Source organism: Cricetulus griseus, chromosome 2 (assembly GCF_003668045.3).
Source record: "Cricetulus griseus strain 17A/GY chromosome 2, alternate assembly CriGri-PICRH-1.0, whole genome shotgun sequence".
NCBI lineage: Eukaryota > Metazoa > Chordata > Mammalia > Rodentia > Cricetidae > Cricetulus > Cricetulus griseus.
The window spans coordinates 98,840,113-98,867,692 of record NC_048595.1 but is presented as its reverse complement, the minus strand read 5'-3'; the positions used below and the strand labels follow the sequence as shown (position 1 = coordinate 98,867,692).

Sequence of the window (27,580 nt, the reverse complement as noted above, 5' to 3'; positions counted from 1 at the left end):
CCTAAACTGCTGACAGTGCAGGAACTTGCTGATCATGGCACCAAATTTGCAGATTGTGAGCGGTTTCTGAAGCATGGCCCAGCTGGCGGAGCAGGGGTTAGCTTAATATTTAATGCAGCATATAAACAGTGCAGAGAAACTGACTGGGCCTCTAATGAGACCTTCCTTGGGCTGCCTGGCATGTGGAAGCAAGGATGGAGTAGTTCAGGGGTTCCTTCCCCTATTCTCTTTGTGGCCAGGGAAGAGGGACAGAAGTGGGCTGGAGGATTGTCTACCCACAAAGAGCTCTGAACTTCTGCAGCCAGCCACTAACATAGGCTGAGGAAATGAAGAGATTCCAGGCCCATCAGCTCTGCAGTTTCTCCTTCAAGGCCTGGGACGTTTGTGGGGTTTTCTATGATAAGAGGCATTGTTGGCTGACAGACAAACAGACCACATATCTCTTTTTTCTTCACTATGGCCTAGTCTCACCAAACATCCAAGTAGGTGAAAATCTGTTTACAGTCATTTGAATTTGGAACTGTACTTCATTTCCATGTAAGTGTGCACCTGCCACCTCTACAGTCTTCGTACACCACACATTCCCAGCTAACCGTGTCTCACTTGGAGCTATGCCAGGAGTAAACAATAATGCCAGGATGAACGCATGTAAGTCCCCCATCCATACCCCTTCCTATGTGTGTTCTGTGCATGGAGAAGCCCTGGATCGTCTCATTATGTCCTGCAGTACAGACATTTGGAATATGTACCTAGCAAATACACGCCACTTAGTTCCTCTTGTGCTTCAGAGTCCAGGCTCTGTTTGATTTTATCTAAAAGTAGATGTGAAAACAGGTGTGGAGGTTTGAATGAGAACGGCCTCCACAGGCTCATACGTTTGAATGCTTGGTTCCCAGTTGGTGGAACTATTTGGGAAGGATTAGAAGGTGCATGCAGCCTTGTTGAAAAAGGTGTGTCACTGGGGGTGGGCTTTGAGGTTTCAAAAGCCTGCGCCATTCCCAGTGTCTCAAGGATGTGGATCAGGATGTAAGCTCTCAGCCACTGCTTCAGTGTCATGCCTGACGGCCTGCTGCCAGACTCCCCGCCATGATGGTCATGAACTTGAACCTTCTGGAACCATTAGCCCCATTGAATGTGTTCTTTTATAACTTGCCTCAGTCATGGTGTCTTATCACAGCAATAGAAAGGTAACCTAGACAACAGGCTACATTCTCTGTAAACTTAGATATCAAGAACATAGGGGGTGGGGAGGTTCTGCAAGCATTTGCTAACCCAAAGAGACTCTGGTGGGGACAAAATGAAAACCCCACTGTGATAGCAGAGACTCAGCACCCCATAAGACAGAGGAAGGGGTGCAGAGGCCTCCTACTGAGACTTCATGCACAAGCATCTGCTACACAGGATGTTTGTGCATGTATGTAGCTGTCTACTGTGTGGATTCAATGGTTCCACTGTTGTTTTGCATTCTTAATAATACTGTATTACAGTATACAGATCATACTTTATTCTTCTACAATTTGTTTTTTAATCAAATGTAGGTCTTAGACATTCATGTTGCTATATATAACTCTCCTTTAAAAAATATGTATTATAACTTGTGCATGTATGTATGGTTTCTGTGTACCATGTTCATGCAGGTGCCTCTGAAGACCAGAAGAGGGCACTGGAGTTACAGACATGTGTGAGCCATCCGATGGGTGCTGGGAGTCAAACCTGAGTCCCTTGCAAGGGCAGCAAAGGTTTTTAACCACTGCGCCATCTCTCCAGCCCCTAGCTTACTGTGGGGGGGGTGGATGGTGTGAGGATAGATCCCCTTAACCATAGTTTCAATTTCAGGAAGCTGTGAGCTACCTGATATGGATGCTGAGAATAGAGTCTGGGGTTTTCTGAAAGGACAGACATCAAGCACTCTTAACCACTGAGCTATCTCTCCAGCCCCTTGCCTTTCTTCCCATGGTAGCATAATATTGCATTGTAGGAAGGCACCATCATCTACTTAGCCAGTTTCTATTGCAGGGTCTACTTTGGTTCCATTTGTTTGACGTTATATATGACAAGCAAGACCATCATTGCAGACCTGTAGAATAAGTTCCTTAAAGAGTATATAAAACTTAAATGTATTTGAAACTTTGATAGACATTGCCGAGTTTTTCTCCAAAAGGAATTGCATGAATTTACACTCCCATAGCAATATATGAAAACACCTTTCCTGTGCCCTTTCCAGCACCAAGCCTTAATACAGAGCTAATGGTATCAGTTCAAACATCTCACAGCTGTTTTAATCTGCAGCTTTGAGACAACGAGTAGGTACACATCTCCTGTATACTCTGAGGTACTGCATTTTTGCCAATAAACTACTCACTCACTCATTGCCTAGTTTTTCTACAGATTATTTTTATTGATTTTGAAACTATCTATTTGTATTATTTTTAATTATGTGTGAGCATGGGTGTCTGTAGGGTATGTGTACACTAGTGAAGGGACTGTAGAGGTCGGAGGTGTCAGATCTGGAGATGGCCGTGAGTCAGCTAACATGTGTGCTGGGATTGGAACTCAGTTCCTCTGAAAGAGCAGAGTGTGTTCTCAACTGCCGAGCCATCTCTCCAGCCCCCTTATTTTTAAAAGCCCTTTATATACAGGCTGGAGAGATAGCTCAGCAGTTAAGGGGACTTGTTGCGCTTTCAGAGGACCCAGATTTGGTTCTCAGAACTCACATCAAGCAGTTCACAATAACCTGTAACTTCAGTTCCAGAAGGCCTGACGCCCTCCTCTGGTCTCTCTGGGCACCGGCACACATATGGTACACATATAGATAAGCAGGCACATACACATACATATAAAAATAGTGCCTAGCAATATTTTATGAACACACAGAAGCTCTTTATGTATTAAACAAATTAACTTTTACCATCTGTATTACATTCCCACCCTAGTTTTTCTTTTTTTCTTTGAATGTTTTCACATACAACAAGATTTACATTTTAACTTTTTCAATCATTGTATTTGAAACACTTTTTAAATGTCTTTTCTACCATGAGAATGTAATTTTCCCTAGGTTTTTGTTTTTTTTGTTTTGTTTTGTTTTTTTTTTGTCCTTGTTTCTTATGGCTTTATATTTTTTTTAAATTTTTGCTAACTGGGAATTTGTTATAAATGATACATAAATATACATGTTTATAGGGTACATTGTGATGGTTTGATATATATTACAATGTGTCATGACTAAATCTGGCTAATTAGCATCTGCTATCTCATAACCCATTTTTTTCAATGGAGACAGTGAAGCAGGGATCTGACCACATATATTTGGACCTGTTTGTAGGATATCTTTCCTGGTCCACGTGTTTGAAACCTCAGCTTCTACCACAGTTTTAGTTACTATAGAATTTCATACATTTTTTCTTTTATTTAAAATTTTATTACATTTATTATCTTTGGTTGGTTGTGTGCGTGCATGTGTGTGTGCATGTGTGTGCATGTGTGTGTGTGCATGTGTGTGTGTGTGTGTGTGTGTGTGTGTGTGTGTGTGTGGTCATCAGGCTTGGCAGCAAGCACTTTACCCACTGACTGATGACTGATCTGATCTTGCTGGCCCCTTGTCATATGTTTTGGAATATCCTAGAAGCTCTACTTGTTTCTTTACTACAGAATGTCCCTAGCTATCCTACAGTGTTTATTTACCCAGCCTTTAGCACCACTTTGATGATTCTCCCTAAAGTCTATCGTGTTTTCCTTAGGGTTACTTTAAGGTAAGAGGTGATTTGGGGAATGGACAGCCTTCTGACAGTCAGTCTAGGAGTACACATCTCTCCATTATTCGTAAGTGACACTGTAGTTCTAAAGCTAAATTTATTCTCTGGTATTGTATATATTGTTCTCAAAGAGTTAGTTCTTCTATTATGCTAATTATTATTTATTTATAAGAAAGCTAATGATTATGCTGACAATTAGATTGCGCCTTCTATTTTGTATGTTTGCTTTTGTGTTTTGAAACTGGGTCTTACTACATAGCCCAGGCTGGCCTCCAGCTCCTGATCTTCTAGCTCAGCTTCCTGAGTGCTGGTACCACAGGTGTGCACACCCATGCCCTGCTCTAGAATGTCCTTGATACCAGAACTAAGCATAGCCCTAACTTTGGTCAGGGATGTTTATATGCCTTTCCTGTGCTATAATGTGACTTTACAAATGAAGAAATTCAAATAAGTACAAGCTAATGTTTGGTTCAGGGCTTATCTGAAAACCAATCCGTGTGTGTTACTTCTGGACCTCCTGCAGCCTTCTGCAGATCTGGGAGTCCCTGTAGCACCCGGCTGGCCTTTTCAGTGCAACTCTGTAGATCCAAGTGTAATACACACTCCTTTCCATGTATGGCTTCTAACGCAAATGAGGTGGTCTTTGGCTGGGGACTGTAGAGGTGTTTGAGGAGGTGTTACCACTGAGCCCAACCCACCATGACCTGTGGAACTACAGCCCAATGGGGCCAGTTCTAATTTTTTGAGAAGTCAGAAGGCTGTATCTTTTTTAAGTCTTGGTTCAAATTTTCTAAAAGCCCCATGAGGCCCAATTAGATTTATCTGGAGGCTAGATTAGCCTTAGCTAGAAAGCATGCATCTCGTTCCCACAGACAAGAATTCTAGCCTCAGTGTTCACTGGACTATTAGCCACCTAAATAAGCATGTTCCCAAACACATTTCCTAAATCCTGCCCCAACTTTTCCTCTGCATTGTGGTCTCCTGGGAGACTAGGGTGGCTGTAACTCAGCTCCTTACTCCATACAGCAAGTGCATCTGAGTTTGGCTTCTGCATCTGTATAAAGGGAATGATGTCACTGAGGTCCCTAGTGAGCCCACCTCACTGGCTGGAGCTCACTGGCTGGCATCCCTTCTGTGCATCTCCTCCCTGAGGCCCAGCTGGCTTCAGACTGTTCCCCATCTTAGCTAAACCAAGGACCAAGTCATTCCTGCTCAGCTGGACCCTCATGCAGTACCTAGACCTGCACACAGGGTTCAGTTGCTTTTACCCTGAGCTCCAGGGCTGACTTAGTGGTTAGGTCTCAGAGACAGGCTTCCTGTCTTATCCTTAAGGGACCCCTAGGCCTCAGATCTTGCCTCCTTCATCCCTCCTCTTCAGACTCTAACACATGAGAAATTCTTGGCTCTGTCACTACCTTCACGTTATGTCCATCAGCCCTCTAGAACATCTTGCCATCTCTGGATGGATACCAAGCTCCAACCCAAGTACAGCCCACCAGCGCCCACTGTCTGTATGTTCCATATTCTGGAGACCCTCCTGCCTCCTGGGTGAGACACCCTGCCAGAGCTGGCTGTTTCAGGGCTCCACAGTGCTGGGTTGGAAAAGGGATCCCCTGCAGCAGCAAGTCCTACAGTGACCAGCACAAAAGGGCTTTGAGGAGTCACAAACAGTCACACTCACTGGGTAATTACTTTGGCTAGGCAAGAGTCCAAGCTCCTTGTATGTGGGAACCTGGTCATCCTCACGAGAGTCCTGTGCTATAGCTGTTGTCACTGTTCCCAGCATACAGATCAGAAAACCACAGCTGGAGTTCTGGTACAACTCACCCAAGAAGGCATGGCTGATACATGGTAGGTTGGAACCCTGAAGGGAGTGGAGACCTGTCCTGAGGATGGAACTCAGGCCCCACACATGCTGGGCAACACTCTGTTGCTGAACGGCACATCAGCCTGAGGGTCCTACCCTTAATCTTCACACTGATGGCGATAATGGAGGCTGCCAGGAAAGCCAGCTGCTTGGTATATACCCAGCAAACCCTAGCCCTTCTGTACTCTGCCTCAGCTTGGAAGTCTGAAATACCAACCCTACTCCTGGAAGTTGACGCCAACCCACAGATTTTCCTGGTTCATGAAATGGAGAAATCCCAGACCTTTGGGAACCTGGCCCTACCACAGGAGCCTGTGACATTGGAATCTCTGCCTCTCTCAGCACTCACTGTCCTCTAGCTTTATTGGAGCAGCATGCAGCCATGTCACATCTCAGCCACAACCTATGTTCCCCAGTAGTCTGCCTCCTGACCTGAGCTGGGACCTTATAACCTCATTTAAGCAGAGGCCAGTCATCTCCAAAAGCAACAAGAACAACTTCCCAACGCACATTCATCTCTCTCTCTCTCTCTCTCTCTCTCTCTCTCTCTCTCTCTCTCTCTCTCTCTCTCTCTCTCTCTCTCTCTCTCTCTCTCCTAAATCCCCATCCAAGTATGCTCACCTGTAACAAGGGGGTACGACTGCGGACCTGGCACGCTGCTTCCGATGTCAGCAGGGGTGGGGCTTGTCAAGTTGGCTTTCATGTCGTCCAGGCCTCCAGCCAGTGAGGCCATGGCTGAATACTCTGTAGTCTGAAAGAGGAAGCAGACATCTCAGCATGTAGCACAGAGGCACCCTGATCAGATGCAAGGCCATGATCTGTCCATAGAGGTTCTGGGAAACCCAGGCTGAAAGGGCAGATGCAGCTCAACGGAGCAGCACATGTATCCAGAACTGACCACTGTTCCCAGGTGAAAAGATGGGCAGGAGTCCACACAGCATCACAAGAAGTCAAATTTCCCTGGTTCAGCCACAGAGGCCAGGGAGAGTATGAAAGTAAGCAGATAAGAGTCTACTTGCCAAGGGCAGGGGCAGCATGGTTTCTGGTTTGGTGGCTCTCACACAACAAGGTGAGACCCCAGAGACAAGTGTTAAAAGGAGTTTGAGGGATCACCCAATCCAGACCCATTTCACAGATGGACGAACTGGGGTCCAAGAGGAGGAGGGTTGTGTTCACAGATCAGACAGAACCCCACCCAGTCCAGGGGCTAGCTGACCGAAAGTTCTCATCTCTAATTCAGGACACAGAGCCGACCAAGTCACAGTTTGACGAGTGATTTTTGAATTCTGGAAGTATATGAACAATTGTGTGCTAAATATTCCAGGTCAGGTTTATCAAACCCAGGACAACCGAATGCACTGAGCAGTGAATCACATCCATTTCTTTAAGTCACTCATGAAATCCAAGCCTGTGATGACTCCTTTCCTCAACACTGAAGCCATTGCAGAATGGCCTCCAGGAAAGGCAGAAGGGATACCAGCCTGGTCCTTCCCATTCAAAGAAGGGACATTAAAACCATAAACCGCGTGTCTTTGCTTTCCTCCCAAACTCCTACTGCAAACACTTCAGCCAAAGAATTTGGTCGTGTGTATTAAGTTTTGGCTGGAGGCTTCTCTAGAGCCTGGCCTTGCCACCGGAGGCCACATCCCTGTCTGTTCAAGGTGACACGCTTGGCAGGCAGGGGCAGTGGTGGGTGGGTGGCTGAGAGCCTGTGACGTGGGAGCCCCTGGTGCACTTGGGGAAACAATGGTTGCTATTTCTGAGGCACCCCTTGGCAGGGCCAGCCGGTGAAGCTGAACACATGTCTCCTGTGCAATGGTTACCAGGAGAAGACTTTCCAGAGGAGGAGGCATTGAGGTGGGACAGGAAGATGACTAAGGTCCGCTCCTGTCTTCACTGTGACAGGCCATCTTGTGTGAACATCCCTGTGCCCCTCCCCAAGGGCTCATTCTGTCTCCCATGAGGACATGTTTATGCCTGAGGAGTTTGGGCAGGACCTGGAGCTGACCATGTTAGGTGCCTTTGCCTTTTGCATTTCGGTCTCTAATCCACCTGGGATTGATTTTCGTGTCTGGTATAAAGATCTAATCTTTTTCCTTCTCCCCTTTTCTGAATGGATAACCAGTTGCCCCTTGCTGGTTATTAAGAGTCCATCTCTCCCTGCTGATTTGTATATCTCCTTACCCATATATCAAGGCTCCATATGTGCACAGATGGCTTTCCAGCCTACATCCTGTTTCATTGGTCTATTTATCTATCCTGGTGCCAATAGCACACCATGTTAATTACTGTAGTTTTCTAGTGGTCCCCAAGCAGGTAGACCCGGCCCCCAGCCCAACTTCTCCTTTGAAGTACCTGGGCCTACTATGGGCCTAGGGATTCTTTGCTGTATGTTTTTGGGAATCACTCTGGGAGATGGCTGATAAGCCCTGGGTTCTGGCTGAGCTGTCCTCAATAGGGAGCACCTTGGGACACCAGGGCTGTGGTCCCTCTCAGCCCCACTGCAGCCCCCTACCTCCGTTTGCAGGGACACTGCTCAGGCAGTACTTCCTGATTTTCAGAGAACACTGTGTCAAGGGCTTCCTATGATGTCCTTCTCAGCCTCAAGCTGGGCCCATGAAGGTGTTGTGTTATTCCATTCCTCAATGCAAAAGCTTGAGACTTCGATTCTAGATAAAAGGTGATATGCTTAAAGCCACACAGCACCTAGGCACAGGCTTCAAACATGGGTCCATCTCACCCCAGCATCTTCATAATTGCCCAGCTGAGAAACCTGACCTATAACAGTGATGAAATCCAACAGTTGGTTCCAATTATTTAAAGTTGAGTTTTTTGTTTTGTTTTCTTTTAGTTGGTTCTTGATGCTATTTTGGGATTGTTTTGAGACAAGGTTTCATCTAGTCTAGGCTAGCTAGCCTAAATTTACTATGTAGATGAAAATGACCTTAAACTTCTAGTCCTCCTACATCCAGCTCCCCAGGGCCGGGATACCAAGCATGGATCATAACACTCAATTTCCTGGGGTGCTGGGGCTTGAACTCAAAGCTTCATGCATGCCAGGCAGGCACTCTAGCAGCTGAGTTCTTTCCCCAGCTCATTGGTAATGGAATTGGAAGGGATAGAACAGACACCAAGGCTTTCACACCTAGAAAAGTTAAGCCTTATTTCGTAAATCATGGTTCACATATCAGTGGGTAGAGAGGAAAATACTTTTTTTTTTTTTTTGCTGTGAGTTAGAAAGAGTAGCATTTGAAGAGCATGTCTGCTTTCCATGTAGCAGGGAAGTTGCTGTCTAGAATTCCTCCTGTAGGAAAGAACTGCCAATGCCTTAGCCTCTAGTTTGCTAAGAATGCATCTGAGACCAAAGCTCACCAGAGGCAGCTACCTGCTTCAGTGCACTGCCATGCCTCTAGAAGGGTCTCTTTTGAGGTGGTACCTTCTAGAGTTCCTGGGTGCCTGGACATTGGTCTTAGTTTCTGTTTCTGGGTCTCCCTAGTGGATGTCTGAGCAGTGAGTATACATTTGTTTCACCCATGCTAGGTCCTGTTGTGTGCATGCATGCAGGTGTGTGAAACAAATGAGAGCCTCCACAGGCTCCCAGAGAAAGATGCAGAGCCCTGGAAAGTCCATCCAGGATGGAGAAAAGCACAGACATTCATTCTCAGGCCCTCAGCATTCCAGGCAAGAGTCAGCACATCTCTCACACCCATCCCTGGCCCAGCCTCCAGGACTCCATTTGCAGATATGACTGGCAGCTGAGCCTGTGGGGGAATGCTTAGGTTTTCCCCTAGGAGACAGCCAGCTGCAGAAAGTGTGGCTGATGGGGATTTCCTGCCTCTTCATGTATTTAAATTTCCAGGTGGAAACCAATATTTGATTTGTTCAGCATCAGAGGAAGTGCACGGAGTCCCTCCAAACTATTGGGCTTTCAAGACTAGGTTTTTTCAACACGTGGGAAAGGAAGGCCCACTGTGCCAGTCACTGAAGCACCGCGGGCTTCCAGGAAGCAAAGGGGAAGAACCTCACTAAAGGGCCCAGGCTTGCAGGCAATCGCCCCCACCAGCGAGGCTTTAGCAGCTTTGTCATCACCCGGCAGGGGCTCAGCCTCTGTTGTTGGGATTTGACAATACTTCCTTTGCTCCTCTAGGAGAAGTACACTGTCTTTTATGTGGGTGTTCAGTTGTTCCTCCAGTCTATTCTTGGAGCTACCTGTGATGTTTTAAGGGCTACTGTTCTCTCTGATCTCCTGGGCTTCCACAATTGTGGCTGAACTGGCTGTGCCTCCCACATTCCAGGCTCCAATCTGTCTCTGCTGGAGGTCCCACCTCAGTATGTAAAGAGGTCCTACATTGTCCATAAGGCCCAGCTCATATATGACAAACTTGGTGAAGCCATCCCTGGCTCTATACCCACCAACTAAGTCATCACTCCTCGTTTGCTTCCTCACTATGTGGCTTTTTGTATATGACTCTGTCATAGCACCCCCATAAATAACAAATATTTGTCTCTCTCCTTTCAGAAAATAGGGCCTCCCTGCAGCCTCCCCCAAGTATTTATTGAATGAATGAATGAATGAATTGCTCATCAACATGATATAAACTACAGATCTCAAGAATTTACTGGAGGCCAGGAAGAATGGAACCACATGCCTATAATCTTAGCACCCATGAGGCAAGGGGATCCAGAGTTCCAGGCCAGCCTGGGCTACAAAGTTAGATCGTATCTCAAAAAAAAAAATCAGAAAAACAAAAGAATTAACTAGAAAGTTTTTAAACAGTAGCTCCAAATGACACAGTAACATGCCCTGCCTCCTCCCACCAAGCCAGATGATGAGAGCTAGATACCTGTGCCCTGTTGGTTAAAGCCCTGGAGAAGTATGTTTATTAAAGACAGTAAAAGAAAGGGGTCATACAAAGGTATTTTTCAACCTCTGGGGACACTGTCCATTGGAATATTTAAATTCCTTGCCCTTCCCTCTCATAATTCACAGGGGGAAAAAATGTTATTTCCCTTGCTGAGTTGTTAGTTTGCCTCTCTGATGGAACAACTAGAACATTAGAAACTGCTGTATATCCTTTTGGTTTGGCTGGCAGGAAGCTGGGTCAAATTCAGGGCTCAACTAGCACAACCACATCACTGCTGGGCCTGGGGACAAGCACCCCCCCCTTTCCTCTATATTACCTTTGGACCACTTCAGACTGACTTAGATATGCATAATCACTTCTCAGACCACCTCAAGCAAGTCCTTTGTGAAAATGGGGTCTGGGAGAGATAGACTCATGTAAAAAGGAAGATGAGACAGATGTAAGGATGAGCCAGAGAAGAGAGAGCTCTCCTGGTGCCCCTGTTCTCAGTCTGTCTTCAATGTCTGTGTTCTTCCATTTCTCACTGCTACTTGGGAAGCCAAGGGCTAGCTAATGGGGTGTGGAGGGTGCATACAGTCACACAGTGTGTGTTGATGTTCCCACACTCCTGGGCACATCACCCCATCGCAGCCACAGACAGTCACGGACCCCAGCTGTGTTCCCCATTTTCTCCTTTTCTGAGCCCTTCATTTTTGTCTGAAGCTGTCATGTCAGGCTCCTGCCCTCTCTCCTGGGAGCCTCTGCTACTGTCCTCACCCGTGACCCAGAAAGAAACAGTAACGGAGGTCAGCAGTTCACAGACTACCCAGTCCCACACAAACAGCCGGACTAAGCTCCTTCTGCCTGCAGCCACAGACTCCCCTAAGGTCCCAGAGGTCATGACCAGCTCAGACTGTGCAGCCTCCTTGACAGATAGTAGGCTCCAGTTCATGGTTGGCCTCTGTCTCTTGAACGCAAGAGTTACAAAGATACTCAGAGCCATCTTATCTGATGTGAAAACTCAGGAACAGAGAGGTGGATGCACTTCCTTTTTTATCTGTCATCTGAAGTCTTGGCCCAATGGTAGACAGAAATGGAGCTTGGAGTGATCACCTGGGATCTTGCCCCAGCTCGATCTCTTCTAGGCCCATTCTAGGGGGGAAGGCCATGCAAGTGAGGCAGGGTGGAATGGTGTTTTCGTTCTAAACCCTTGCTGCCTGCCTGCAGGAAGCTCATGAAAATCTGATGGCTGGGAGAGGGAAAGTAACTTAGAGACAAGTACTGAGAGGTTGAGGAATTCTAGCAACAGAATCTGAGGCACCTGCCCCAAGAGAGTGTGCACTGGATGTCATTTGGGTCCCTAGGAAATTACCTGGAAAAGGACTGCCTGGGGCTGCACCAAGTATTGTCTCATCAGCACCGGGCACCACTGCCATAGCATGAAGGAGAGAAGAAACAGACACGTGAGAAGGAGGGCAGTGAGAAGCGGGGTGCAGCATGACGATGAGACTTCAGGGCTGCCACTGACTCAGCCAGCCCTGGGCAGGGGACTTCCATGCTGGGGAACTAGGGGCCTCAGATGGCCCTTGGGAGCCCAGTCAGAGCCAGGATACCCACTCCCATCGTGAAGGACCAGATGCTTGCTCACCTCCACCCCTACCCAGAGGAGGCTAGAGGCTAGAGTAGGGGAGGAGAGTCCTCAGGGCCTGGCCTGAAGACACAGACTGGGGAAGTAAGGGTTCTTCCCCCAAGAACACCTCAAGGCTTCTAGGGACTTCCATCTGGGGCCATTCATTCTATGACCTCTAATTCCTTTCTAATGCTGATAACCCTTCACTGTTATCACTGGCCCACAAGACAAAAAACAAAAACAACTCCATCTCCATAAAATGAATCCAAGGTGAGAAAAGAGAGGCAAGTGGGCCACCAAGCTAAAGGGGACTTGGAGATATGACAATCAATTCAGTAAAACCCTGATTCAGGCAAACTGTAAATCATGTAACTAAAAAATATCATGTCATAAAATGGGAAACTTGTGCTTGATGACATCAAGGAATTTGCTCACTTTTCAGGTGTGATGAAAGGGATGATTACACTCTGCTCCATGTCTTTAAAGGGAAGCTTTGAAAGATTTCTTTCAAACAGTAGTAGTGAAGTAAGTAAGATAATGTCCAGAAGAACTGGGCAACCACGTTCATGTCTCTGAGTCCTGACTAGAGATACTGTGTAGCCAGCCTCCTCATCCTTCTGCCACCATGCATTAGCTGCCAGGACAGACTGCAACCCAGACAAAATACCCCTCGCCCTTAACTGGTTGTTTCCAAGTATCCAGTCCCAGCAAGGAGGGAGTAAGTGATGCTGGAGCTCTCACCAGCAGTCTCTGAGCACCTGTGGCATAACAAGAACATCCAAGAGGCCAAGGACAGCCAGGAGTTTGCTCTCTGCCCCCTCTCCCCTGTGCCTGCCCTGCTCCTCCAGGCTGCCACACCTCTACTCCACCTCTGCCTTCAGGGACTGTGACTTCCAAACATTCTGGAGAAAGGACACCTCACACCTTCCTCCCGCCTGGCACTTTCCCTGCCACATCCCTGCAGGTTCCTTATGTCCTTGGGACCCTGGGGTGTGAGTAGATGAGGAAAAGAAGCCCAGGAGGGAGCCCAGGTGTTCTCACACCTGGCCTGCTCAGTGCCTGTCCTTCACCCCAGAGGCAGTTAGACGGGGGCAAGACTTCACTCAGACATTGCCAGTGCCCCAGCCACAGGCTAGTTCATTCCTCGTGAAAGTGGCCACACACTTCCTGTTCTCAGCTTCTTTTCTTATCTGGAATTTGGAGATTTGTGACCAATTTTGAAAGTCCACAAAAACATAGAAGAGGGAGTAAGAACTCAAGTACTGGAAGGAAGATCTTTTTCTAGTCTTTCTTGATTTTTTTTTTTACTCCCCATGGAGTAAAAAAGAGCAACAACAAACTTGAAAAACATGGAGTAAAAAATAGCAACAACAAACTTGAAAAACACCTGCCAAGTAGGACATTAGCAAAAATGTTAAGGTGGAAAATACTTCAATGAAACCGCTAAGAAGTGGAAGCACAGACATGGGACTGTCAGTTCCATACGTGTCAGGGGTAGAGCTGCCAGCCACCATGCCCAGCCGTGAGGTCATCAGGGGAAACAGGGTGAAAGCTGCATGAGAGCCTTTCCCATTACTCTGTGTGCATCTACAATGATCTCAAAACAAAAAGTTAAATTTTTTCCAAAATAATAGCTGCAAACCAACAAGCTTTAGCACTCTGGCTCTACTAACCAAATAAAAAACGAATCAAAATTTGAAAATAAACTTTTTGCTGAATGTAGACTATGAATGAGACTAGTAATAGTACCTGTGGTCTACAAAGAAGGACTGTTCTATCAGCTAGAGGCAGGGATTGTCAAGGATCCTGAAAGCCTCCCACTTTCTGGAAGTCCTTCCTGATTTTCCTCCTCTATGTTCCTAAAACACCTCACTGTGTAAATCTCTACCAAGCTCACATCACCATTGCAGTCTTAACTACTCAGGGTCCCCATCCACCAGCTAGGGTGTCAGCTTCAAAAGGAGGGACTGAGTCCCCCTTATCTTTGTGGCAGCAGCTCCTGACCCAGCTCAAAACAGAGGTGGTATAAATGCCTGGAACCAAGTGAACTGGGGCAGGTACATAGTAATTTCACCAATGGTGTCAGAGAGGCTTCACAGTGTCAAGGGAGGGATAAGTGATGTCAGAGTTCTTTCAGCTCGCTAGCAGAAGTACATGGCAAGGGACAGGGCTGGCAAATACTCTGTTTGACTTTCTAGGGCTATGGCCGTATGTGGGTCAAAATGTTCTCAGCACAGCAAAGGGCTTCCAAGAAGACATGTTCAAAGCCAGATGTTGTATCTTCCTTCTGTCTGTGTCTATCCTCTGCAACCCCAGAGCACCCCAAAAAAGCCTCCAGGTGGGATGGGAAAAGTAAAAACATTCCAGAGAGGACAGTGGGGTCAGATGGGACACCTTCTACCCAGGGAAAGTTTCAGCAAAGAGAAACCTTTTTTCTGGCCTCTAGTAGGCTTTAGGTAAGCCTCAAAGCTTGGAGACCAAAGGTAAGACGCCAGTCTCTATCTGGTGCCCAGAGCTCACCAAATGTGTGTATTGGTAACAACAAACTCACTACTTCCTGAGGGGCAATTCTATTACCACACAGCCAGCCCTGGGACAGTGCTCAGTCTGTCCCCTGGAGGCCTCCGTAAGCTTTCTCTACTCCAGTTATATCAAATGTCCCCTGACCCAGGCTGGTGTCTTCCTGTCTGATTCCGTACAGGCTCCAGCTCCTCCACCACCCCTTCTGTGCCCCTTCTCTGGCTGGGGTGTAGAGCATTTGCTTCTGATCCCCGGGGTCTTCATTCCCTGGCTCCTCATGGTGCTCCTGAAGGTCACGAGCACTCACTCCAGCGTCATTAAAAATGGGAAGTGATTATGGTGTGACAAAAATGAAATAAGCAATCGCTTTCTTCCACCCCTAACCAGTGTGGTATCGGCAAGCTCCCAGGCGTCCCCAGACACAAACAGGAAGGTTCCCCTGACAAGGACACCCTCATTGTCCTGACAAAGCCCTGAGTCTTGGAGCATTTTGAGAACCAACACCCCATCCGGGGCTACCTGGAGGATGAGGGCCTGCAGGGCTGAGGCCTGAAGATAGGAGACGAAGACTTGAGCCTGTTCCAGCCCTGCTTGGCTGTGTGTCTATCAATAAGCTCAGGTCCTTATGTGTAGAAGGAAGGAAAGTTCCAGAAACAAAGGTCCATGTCCAGGCAGCCAAATCCCACAGCTTTCCCCCTGGCTCCCATCCTGCCATACAGCCAGCAATGGACAGGGAGGGTTGCTCCTCTCAAGGACATGTGGGACTCTTATCTACCAAGAGGCCTGAGGAGGAGATGAGAAAAGGGAACCTTGGCATCATGTCGGGTAGCTGACAGGGGAGGAGAGGAGCCATCCTAAGATGCCCACAGTTTTCCCTCTTTCATACTTTCCAGCTATGAGGAGGAGGTGGGAGGTTTTCCTGCGACCATGAAGAAATGATAATGGAACACTTCCCTTCTAAGAGATAAGTCTCAGATAGAGTAGGGGCAGGGTAGGGGCACATCCTTCTTCTGACCCCCTCTACTAGCAGAGCAGAATAGAACCATGCCTAGTCTCCCACCCCTCCCTCCCACCCCCTTCCTTAGGCTGAGAGGCCACTTCTCTGCCCCTTCTGTTCCCTGTCAGAAAGGACTTTCTAACGGGCAGTTCTCTGCAAAGGCAAGCACAGGGAACATGAAGGGAATGCCCTCGTTGTCATCAAAGATTCCCTAGGACAAACAGAAACTGCAATGGAACTTCCAGAAAAAAGAAGACTAAAAAGACCATGAACACAGATCCACAGTGTACGGTTTGGAGGACTCTGCTAGATCTCAAAGAAATCCTAACACTTTAAAAACTGGAAGTAGCTTGCGTGTTCTGCATGCTTCCTACACACAGGGGACTGTTACAGGTTAAAAGGTATTGATTCATTTAATCCTCCGAACGACCCTGCAGGGTACTGAAAACCCCTTACAGATGGTGGACATGAGGGACAGGTGCCAAGTGTGAAAACCACCCTTCAGCAGTACATCTCCAAAGTGCAAAAGAATGAACACCGCCGCGAACAGCCCTTGGTCATTGTCCTTAGTCCTGTCTTATCACAGATGAGAACACTGAGGCTGAGGAACACTGAGAAACATACAGAGCAGAGGTAAAATGCACATTCTGATTCCCAAGTCTATGTTCGTTACTCTGTTTCTCGATTGCATTGTGGGAAAGTGCTGCAGCCCAGAGCAGGAGTTCCGGCTGCAAGGCCAGGTATGACTTCTCCGTCTACAGCATCCTCCACCCACTGCTAACTAAACTTCCCCCCCTCAGGGCCCACTCCCTCCTCTGCCTAAGTGCCATCTCTCTGCCCCTCAGATCCTGGCTCAATAATGACTTCTTTTGGAAAATACTACCAGACTGGGGTGGAGAGGTTGTTCAGTGCTTAAAAGCACATACTGCTCTTGCAGAGGACCAGAGTTCTAATCTCAGGACCCAGTTCCCAACACCTGTGGTGGCTTACTCACAAAAACATATAACCCAAGCTCGAGAGAATCCAATGCCCTTTTCTGGCCTCCATGGGCAATGCTCTTACATGAACCTATCCCCAAACCACATGTGTGTGTGTGTGTGTGTGTGCGCGCACACACACACACACACACACACACACACACACACACACACACACACACCAAATAATACAATTTTTAAATATTTAAAAAAATAAAGTACTCTCAGGTTGACCCAACCACAGATGTCACTAACCTTAACACTTATCCTTTTTTTTTCTTAATTTCTGTGTATATGTGATGCAATTTATGTGCACCAGGTACGTGCAGTGCCTTCAGAGGACAGAAGAGGGCATTAGACCCCCTGGAACTGAAGTTACAGAAGGTTATGAGCTACCATGTGGGTGCTGGAACCAAACTCAGATCATCTGTAAGAGCAGCAAGCACTTTCAACTACAGAGCTGTATCTTCAGCACCCCTATATTCTCCCTATTAATACATGAATCTTTTATATGATTTGTTTGTCGGTAGTGCTTAGGGTTGGACCCAAGGCCACATGTGTGCCGGACAAGCCTTCTACCACTGAGGTATAGTTCCAGACTTAGGAAGCTCCTACATGATAAATTCAAAGGACAGACATGCTCAAATCAAATGTCAACATTAATGATTAATCTTAACACTCATGGGAAACAATAGAGAAAGAAAGGGTGTGGTATTCTTAGCATCATTAAGGAAAAGCTGGGCACCTGCCTGTTAGTTGGCTCCTGGGCTCTGTGTTCATTGCTGAAGGCGACACACTGACTTTACTAGAAACTGATGGAAGGAGATGCTGGCTGGCCTTAGGTTTTAGCAATTCTGGAGAAGCCCAAGTTTAATCTGAGTTAATAGTAAAAAAAAAAAGTGGGCTTTGTGGCAATGGTGTTTTCTGCTTATGTGCCTTTTTGTCAAGGTTACATTTACTTAAGAGCCTCTGATTTTCATTACACACTGTTTGCACTTTGCAGTTATGTGTTAATTTCAGGAAGCTTCCACCTCGGAACAGGAAACAAAGCATAATAATTATTTTCAGGGCTAATGCCTATAATTTATTTAAACAAGCAAGCCGTTTGCTTTGAGAACGTGTTGTAAACAAACACACTTCTCCTAAAGGCTCAGTGTGAGTCGGTTTAAAGCCTGGCTTGTTCCCCTTGCAGTGATACTTACATTCATTTAGCTCTGTCCTACAAATCAAGGCTCAGATAACACAAACATGCTGTCTAGAAACAAGCTTTGCACAAACAAACAAAAGCTATCAAGCCAAAGGCAACTGAGACCCACCTCCAATCCCTGCATTCATCCAACAAAACCGTTTCTGAGCCCAACTGCCTGGCAAAACCCCCCAAATATCTCATTTTCATCTCCAGAATAGGAGGAGATTTGATCCTTAAGTGGAAGACAAGTTTGGTGTAATAGGAGGCTGAGAAACCTAGGCTGGCTTCTCCTTGCCACCCTGTGTCAAGCTCACAAAGAGAAAAATCGTACCATCCGACATGGTTGGGAGAGTTTAATCCAAAGCAGTGCTAATTAATATCCCCAGCTTTCCAGAAGCCAGTGCCACATACAGCTGCGAGGGCAGCGAGGCTGTTCTCCCTTCAATTTTATGGGGAGAACATTTTCATCACTAAGCCGCCTCCTATGCCCTCCTCTCTTCGCCAGATTAGCCTCGAGAAGGAAGCGGGGATGATCCATCTCTCGGTGCTCCTCTGCTCCCCATTAATTTTATTATTTATATCCTGTTTGAAAAGTTATTGGCAACTCCTTGTGCTCCTGGCTAGAGCCCTCTGACAACAGGCAGTGGTACCTTCCTGAGTCCCCTTGTCAAGGGGAGTTTATGCATTTGTCATCAGAATGGATCAACTTTTTTGATATCTGCCTTGCAGAAAAAGTCAATCTCAGAGGCAGGCACCTCCCATAAATGTGGATGGTTATAAGCTTGTCCTTTTGTGAAACCTGTGTAACAGCCCTGGGGAAGACCCTACTTGTATCCTTTACTCCCAGACAAATGTCTTCAGTGTTTACCCCATTTTTAGCCCAAACTGCCAGAACCTGGTAGACCACGTGTCTTACCATTTTGTTCTCAAACCCCACGTGCTTCAGGCTGTCTCTTTCCAGCCTCCTAGAGGGACCCCCAAATCCAATCTAAATGTTGCGAATTTACCTGTTTGTCTTTTATACATATAAATAGCTGCATTTCCATTCTCTCTTTGTTTCTCATTTTCATTTGGTTCTAATATCTGCATGTAAATGTCGGAAAATAGCATCTGTAATTGGAGATTATGAAGTATGGCCAGCTCCTGACAGGCTGCTAAGGAAGATGGATTATCCTCATTTTTCTGTAAATTTTGTCAATTTTGGAATTCATAAGCTATCAACACTGATCAAAATGGGACTTCACAGCTGTGTCAAAAAAAAGGGGGGTGGGAGTGGGAGTGAGAACGCACACGGGCAGGAGAGCGCAGAAGCAGCGTGGACGAAACAGATTGGATGCCCAGCATCATCAGGGCCACCCTTGGTCCCCTCCCCTTGGCCCTGGCATCTCCCTCAGCACCGGCTCTGGTCCCCTGGCTAAATCAAATAGCTAAATCACAAGACTGAGGGGCCGCAAATTCTCTAAGGCTCTCCACTGCAACCCGGACTTAATTTATTGCCCACGCTGCCTGCCTTATTTATCCTGAGGAGTCCATGGCGCTCTCTGCTCAGGCCTCAGAGGTGTTAGTTCCTTCCAGACCATCACAGCCCACTTGAGGCAATTGTGTTGGTCTCTCTCTCTCAATTTTCCCATTACTGGGAGTAAGTACTGTTGGGACTCTGTAATAGCCCGACTGCAGCCCATATCAATAACAGATGAGGTTTAATCGTCCAACACAAAAATTATTTAGGCGCAGTAAGGACATTCAATGTCATTTGCATAATGGCATTTCTATCGCACGCACCTAACCCGTCTTGCATAAACAAGGCCTTGGGACCATAAATAATAATAAATCATGACGTCTGCACGCCTCTTGTGGTAATAGGAGCCACTCTTTGTGGAAATTATTTCAGCAGGAAATGGGCACTGCAATTTTAAAGACATGTGGCATGGCGAGGCACGGTAAATCACGAACATTTGCACATGAGCCCCAAGAACAGCCTGGGGACCTGCCCTCAGCCCATGGTGACATACTGGGGCACTGCAGAATGCCAGGCCTCCAGGGGGAAAACATCCCGATCCTCTAGGACAGCCACTAGAATGTGCCACTATCCCAGGAAACTGCAGGTGAAAGAGGCAGGATGCTCAGCGCCTAGCAGGAGGGGGAATCAGATTTGGAAACACAGGAGGTTCTCAGCCTCTAGGTCAGATGCCATCTTCATTCCAGGAGAAGAATGGATGCTCCCTCAGGGCACCATGTTCCTTCTGGTCTCCTCTGTACCTAGTACAGTTTCTGGAGCCCAGGCTCTGGAAATACCCTGATGACATGTAATGAGAGAAGGGATCTTAGGGTTGAGTGGTGAGAAGATGAGAACAGCCCAGAAGCCAAGCTGAAAAAAAAAAAAAAAAAAGACAGGCAGATGCACATCCCTAAGGAGGAGTCAACTTTGGACTGGCACAGAAGAGCTTACACCTCTGATGTGGTGGTGGCAGCTCAGAAATGCTCAGGAGACTGTCATACTGCCGGCAGCTGTGCCTGAGGCAAAGCACACAGATGGTGAGACAGTGGCCAGCAAGAAAGCTAAGCCAAAAGCTGACTGGGAACTCCAGCCCTTCCTGTCAGAGCCATGGACTCACCTCCCAGGCTTCAACTTCCTCATCTGTGGAGCACACCAGTGCTTACACAGAGCAGCCCTGAACAGTAAGCCCCAGACTGTGTGCAGAAGGACCGCACAGAGCTCTTGAGGAGGCTGGAAGCCAGATCAAGCACCGACTCACATTCTTACTAGGTGTGTTTTGGAACAAGTACCCCTCAGATTCCTCTGCCTGAGAAGGATGTGATGATCAGGTCCCCACCTGCCTCCCAGTGCTGCTATGAGAAAACTGCAGTTGTGTGGCGAAGCACTTTGTTTACTCACACAAAGAGTTGGCATCCATGATGTGTTCAGAGGAAGGAGTTTCTCTATTCCCGCCATTCTCATCCCCTGACAACACCCTGAGAAAAATCTTGCTTTCCTGAGAAAGCTCTAGCCTGATATGCAACAAGCCAAACTTAGGGTTATCTCCGGACAGAAGAAGAATGGACTGAGTGTTAGCCCTGCCATTCCCGTCCTGTGCTCAGGGTACAAGTAGGGAAGAGCTATTGTGGGGTCCCACTTGCTCCACTGAAGACTTTGACAGATAGATGGAGCACCCTACTTCCACGCCTTGGCACTTGCTGACTGAACAGCAAAGAGCCTCTCTAGACATTTAATAGCAGAAGCTGCATTTGTTTCCCAAAACAAGGAAAAGAAACGGTAATCATTGCTCCATGGAGTCCAACCTTTCTGGTCTTGAGAGGCTTGGGTGGGCAGCAACCGAGTGTTGCGTATGGCGTGAAGGTTTAAGGTATGTGCCCTTGAGCTCAGGAGAGGTGCAACCCCATCTTCAGCTTTATATATGAACCTGGCTTTCACCAAAGTATGTATAGTTTTGCTCAAAAGTGAAAGCCTGGAGTTTAGGTTTTAGTATTGTACCAACATTGGCTTCTTAGTCTTGACAGATGAGCTATGGCTAGGTCAGACTTTAACGTTAGGGGAAACTGGGTGAGAGCTATGTGGGAACTGGCTCATCTATCTTTACTGAAAACTTTTCTGAAAACTTTCTGTCATTTTCCAGAATTAACGTGTATGGGACCTCACAGTGAAAAACGAACAAATTAAAACTACAACATCTCATTTCTCACCTTTCAGACTCAAAAGGCTGAAGCATAGTGCATAGAGCCAGGCTTTTCTCACTGGGGGGCAGTGCGAGAGAGCAGTGGAAGAGCAGTTTAAATCTATGTTTGAAAATTCATAGTGTTCTGATAGGGAAAATGGAGAAAGAGAGGCAACACAAGAGAAGGAAAGAGGTGGGTAAAATAACAATATGGATGTCTGAAAAATCCACAAGGAATTATTCTATTAACATTACCTAAAAAACAACTACAATGGGTATATGAATATACATATATAGTCTTAATGAACTTTTCTCATCTAGGCTTCTAATCCTCCCTGCAAGAGCCAAAGACTATCTAACAAAAACTACAATCATGGACATGAGAACCCCTTGTTTTGTTTGTAGATCGGGACTTTCTAAGAGAGCCCCAGAAGATACAGCCTATTGATGCTTCCCTTGGCTAGCCCTCAGAGGTTGAAGGCGAGTCCCTATTGCTGAAGCCACCATGCATTTCAGACACAAGACCCAGAGGTCTCTGAACTGGAACTGACCTGAAAGCCTCCTCCTTGAAGACTAGCTTTCATGGTACCAGAAAGTGCCATGCAAGGTTCCAAAGGAGGGAGCAACCGTAACCGTCCCACCTAGCTATGACAGCTATGAATCACACCAACAACCAGCGCAGCATGATAACCTATGAATGCAGTAGTGGCATGCACGCCTTGATGGTAGCCGACTGCTCTCTAATTGGACATAAGACTTGCTCAACAAAAGGGACACCATGCCTGATACTGTAGACTTAGCTAACTACTCAGTGCTGGTGAAATCATGGTTATTGGAGGAGAATCTACAATCTTCAGTGCACTAAACCAGCATAATCCCTGACCACAATCTATAACCATCTGTCCTTCTAACCAAAGTTAAGAGTAGCTCTGTCCTCTCATCAAGGAAACTTCTTCTTTGTGACAGATTGAGGCCACTACAGAAAACCACAATCAATCAAAAGGCAGAGTTGTGGAACCCAATCCCAATGGGTACATCTACAGAACACTACTGCATCTAAGGCTCAGAGAACATTGTGGAAGAGGGGGCAGAAAGAGTCTAAGAGTTGGAGTATCAGGGAATCTGTTGTGGGATTGTGTTTCCTAGTAACATCAGAAGTTACGCCGGGAAATTCTCACCACCACCACCACGGTCACGCAAGCATCAACTGAATAAGGATGATACCAACAAACATGCCAAACTGTATGGAGAAAAGCCCACAAGGCCTCAACTCCACACAAAGAACTACAGGCAAAGCTGGGGGTAGGGAGAGGACAGCACACCAAATTGGTTGCCCAGTGCCAAGTGGCCAGCCCTGAAAACATACATACAAGTAACATTATATGGACTCCACAGGTTCTATTTAGGAATATATATATGTATACAAACATACAATTAGTGGAAGAAGAGGTCATGGATTTGAAAGAACAGGGATTGGGAGATTTTTAGAGTGAGGAAAGTAAAGGGATATCTGTTCTAATTAAATTACAATCTCAAAAATAAACAAACAAAAAGCACTAAAAAAATCATAATGCACACATACTGAGCCAGCCATCTACCCTTGAGGGCATATCATGCCAAGATGGTCTGTCATAGACATAAATAAATATGAGACAAAATTCTCATTACAGACTTTTTAAAAAGAAAACAATTTAAAAGCAACCAAAAGTGCACATCCTAAACAAGCTGTGATGACTCACTCAATAGAACCTTATTAGAATTGTTAAAAAGAATAAAGCAAAGCTGAGTTTAGTGGTGCACACTGGGTGGTGGTGGCAGGAAGATCAGGAGCTCAAGACCAGTCTCATCGATTCACCACCATCACAGACAGGGGATGGGGCTCAGGGGAGGGGCTCCTGAGGATTTGCAGGCACTCCCCTTTTGTTACCCCTTCACCCATGCTCCTGTAAGTCTGCAAGTAGCCCTAAGGAAACTCACTGAGGCATAAACTAAATTAAGTTAAAGCAAGATGTAGAAGCAGAAGCAGAGGGGGTGCTAGTTGAGACAAGAAAGGGACCAATAGACATGGAAGAGGAACAAGAGAGGATGATGGGGAATAAATATGACCAAAATAGATGAGATACAGGCTGGATGTGGTGGCACACACCTTTAGTCACCACACTTAGGAGGCAGAGACAGGGGGATCTCTGTGAGTTTGAGGCCAGCCTGATGTGCATAGCAAGCTCCAGGCCAGCCAGAGACCCCATCTCAAACAAACAAACTACACACACATGCACACACACACACACACACACACACACACACACACACACACACACACACACACGTGGGGTGGGTAGCAATGGGGGTGTGAGAATGAGAAAGATTTTTGTAATGAGATCCATTCTTACATATGATTAATACGCACTAATAAAAACTTTAAATGAAAAAGGGGGTTATTGACAGAGACTTAAATACATATTTGCATATATATCTTGCCCTCATCAAAGTATGGGATTTATACACTTCTCAATTAAAAATGGGAGTGTGTCACAATAAACCCACTGTAAACTGAAAATAACAGAAGTCAACGTTCATTCAATGCCCTACTGAATACCACAGCTCAGGCTTGCTTGCCCTAGCTGTGCATAGATCACTCGCTGATGCCTGCACTTAGGTCAGGAGCCCATTTACATTTGGTTATTAAAGTTCTCAAGCACTAAAAGTGAGAAGCAGGCTGGTTGCACTGATACACTTTCACACTTTCATGGACTTGAAAGTTCTAAGTCAAACTGGTAAGTCAGGGCCGCCTATGCCCATAGATACTCATGTGCCCATTAAAAACATATTTCCTATATGTTTGTAAGCTAGAGCTCCACCTTGGTTGTTTCTAAGGCACCTTTCACCTTGTTTTTTAAGGGTCTCCCGCTGGCCTGAAGCTGGCAGAGTAGGCTACTCTGGCTAGCCAATGAACTCCAGGGATCTTCCTTCTAACATGTCTGGCTTTTTTATGTGTTCTAGGGGTTGAATTCAAGTCCTTGTCCTTGCAGCAAACACAGAGATGTATCCCTCACTCCCAACCCCATAAATAGAAGCAAATGATAGTAGGGCTATCTCCTATGGGTATAATTAATTAATTAATTAAAAGAAGGTGGGGGAGAAAGAAAAAGGAGGGAAAGACTTAATTTTGTTGCATACCCTTTATAGTATTTCAAACTTTGGCCATTCTTGCAATACTCCCTATTATGTTTTTATGATTTCTTTTTGAGTTTTTGAGACAGGGTCTTGATATAATATAGCCCAGGCAAGTCCTGAAATTATAATCTTCCTGCCTCCCCAGAATTACAAAAAGGCATTACCACCCTACCTAAAATTTTTAAAGAGAAAAATAAGTGTTACACAGGTAAGTGGCAATGAGAAAGTGTCATTTGGGCTGGAATTGAGCCATAACTGTGGCCATAGGTCCTTCAGGGCCCCTCTGTCTTGATAGCCCTTTCATCGCCCAACCTGGCTGGCTTGAGTCTGCAGGACAATGTGCTCAGTAGTGAACACCTGGTATGTGAATCCGTGTACCCAGGAGCCTAAGGGAAGAGCTCAGGCTCTCTCCTGGATCTACCTGACCTGCAGCCCCAGATAGTGTCTGAGCTGGAAGGGATTCCCAACCTCCCTGCATTTCAGGTGCAAACCGAAGGAGAACACTTGTTCTGTGGACACTGTATGATGACCTCAAGTCAAGGTTTCAGGAAAAGCAATGCATGCCAATGAGAGGCACCAAGAGCTGTTTCTGTGTCTTTCTGGTTCTCACTTGCTTCGCCAGCAGAGCAGAATCAGCAGCTCCCATTCTTTTGTCCTGGGCTTTGTCCCACCTCCTCATTTCCAGAAGCAGAAACTGAGCATAGAGTTTAGTGACCACAGCACAATTTCATCCTGGATTGTGATGCTACACATGCCTTTACTGGAGGCAGAGTGCTCAGCAGGACAGCTGCTAGAAGCGGTGGAACCTGGCTTTCCCCCAAAGTGAGTGAGCACGGAAGGTGAGCATGGAAGGACCAGATATGAAGATTACAACCAACTGGGCATACTGGTCTGGTGAGGCTGCAAGGGCCTCTGCAATATACCAGAGAGTGAGAAATTCCCACAGCCACTTCTCAAAGCCCTTTTCCACACTGAACCTCCAGCTGTCACATCTGGGGCTTTCTGTGTCCTTGGGAGGAACCTGTTCCAGTTCAGAAGCCCCAGCCCCAGACCCACCAGTCCCATTTATTCTTCTCCATCTCAGTTCTCCCTGCCCCAGCTCCATGGGTTCACACTCTATTCTCTGCATTCCATATGACCACCATCACACAGCCTTGCAGGATGTGGACTTGTCTACAGAACAACTAAAGCATGCATTCCTGGAGACATGGCCTTGAGGTGGGTGCAGGTCAGGGGCGTGCCCAGATACTCCTCAGTGCCCATCTGACTGGTTCATAGTATCCCACAGGCTCAAGTCCCATTTCCCATTCCTCATTTCAAATGCCCACTCCTGATCTCCATGGCATGATCCTGGAGCTTCACACACTAGAGCTATTTTTCAAAGCCAGAACTTGGTGTTGCCTTCAATGTTCTTGGAGACATAGATGAGAGCTTGTGAGTTAGTTCAACCTTAGTGTGCTTGCATACCCACAAGCCACATCTCTGCAGATGGCTTAGGATGAGGGAAAGCATTAGATCGTTGTCCAAGAAATAAGGGTAAGTATTATCTCAAGAGAATTTTCATAATAAACGTCCCTGTACTCAAAAAGATATCAAAACTTAGAGAGGGACAAACAAGTCCTCCAACAACTCTTAGAATCTAATGGACACTGTCACCTTTGTTAGCTTAATTTGCTCCATCACTCATTTCCCACTTTCCAGGAAAGGCTGAAGGGAGATCACGTGATGCGAAAAATACATAGAGGTGTAGAATGAAAAAGGGAAAGCCCAAAGCAAAGCCTAAAATAGTACCAAGAAGCCAGTGAAATGACTCAACAGGAAAAGGCACTTGACACCAAGCCTGGTGACCCGAGTTTGATCATCAGGATTCACACAGTAGAAAGAACAGACTCCTTTAAGTTGTCCTCTGACCTCCACATGTGTACACATACAAGATAAAGTGTAGAGACCAATAATAACTGGAGCCAGTAATGAACACACATGACACTGCTAAATCTCCCCCAGCTCAAGAAACCTGGCTCTCCTTATATCCATTTTGTAGACAAAGAACTGAGACTTAGCAAGGCTTCCTAGCCTGTCCAAGATCCTGAGGTTGGTGGTTGTTGGAGCCAGGATAGAACCCACTCTCTCAATGGTCCCACTCTCCACACCTCCAAGACCACAATCAAGATGAGAGGTTGATGAAGATGCTGCAGGAGGAGCCACACTTGGTCGTCCTCACTGCCACCTGGAGAAGAGAAATTGATGAGCAACCTCACAGAGTCCATGAGAGGAGACCTGCGTATTACTTAGCGTTCTCTGACTGACTCTCATCCAGTCATTATTTCTCCCAGCCCCCTAAGAATCAACTCAGACATTGTTGGATGCATTCTACATGGTGATTCCCAAAGGTGACCTTATACAGATGGACCACCTCAAAGTGCGACTCAGTGCGAGTAACACTAAGGCACCATCCAGCTGGCCCAGGCACCCAAATGAAAACACTTAGAATAAGTGGAAGTTGTAGACGCTGTGTACTTCCTAGCATGTAACACATGTGTGAGCTGAACTGACAACAGTGGGAAGTATTCTGAATCCTAACAAATGACAACAGAGCAGCTGCTGTCTTCAGGTAAATGCAGACCTGGCTAGGAGAGGTACTGGCATTTTCTTGGGAAAGTCAAGTGTCCTGAGAGAGACCCAGGCTAGAGTCACCCACAGACAATGATGGGAAAAGTATCTACAGAAGTGTCTTGGATCCTCTCCAACCAGAGAGCTACAGCCAAGACCTTAGAATCCTTACCCATTTAGCACTGTCAGAAGGCTATGATCTGGAAGACACTTGGGACAGATATAACCACACTCCTGTCTCTGCCATAAAAAACAAAAGAAATAAAAACTCCCTTTAGATAGCCGGCTTTGACCAGCACTGCTTCCAGTATCTTCCAACATGGAATTGATGTCAAGATAAACAAAT

At 46.4% G+C, this 27,580-nt stretch overlaps 1 protein-coding gene across 2 annotated transcripts in view; it reads right to left on the bottom strand.

Annotated features, from left to right (window-relative positions):
- The window catches only part of Pax5 (paired box 5), a 170,041-nt gene that overhangs the window by 70,075 nt on the left and 72,386 nt on the right, over positions 1–27,580 (bottom strand). For both annotated transcript variants that reach the window (XM_027403196.2, XM_035439893.1), the window contains one exon: positions 6,241–6,370. In XM_027403196.2, the coding sequence (XP_027258997.1) occupies positions 6,241–6,370 (130 nt within the window). The remainder of the gene's footprint in view (positions 1–6,240; positions 6,371–27,580) is intronic.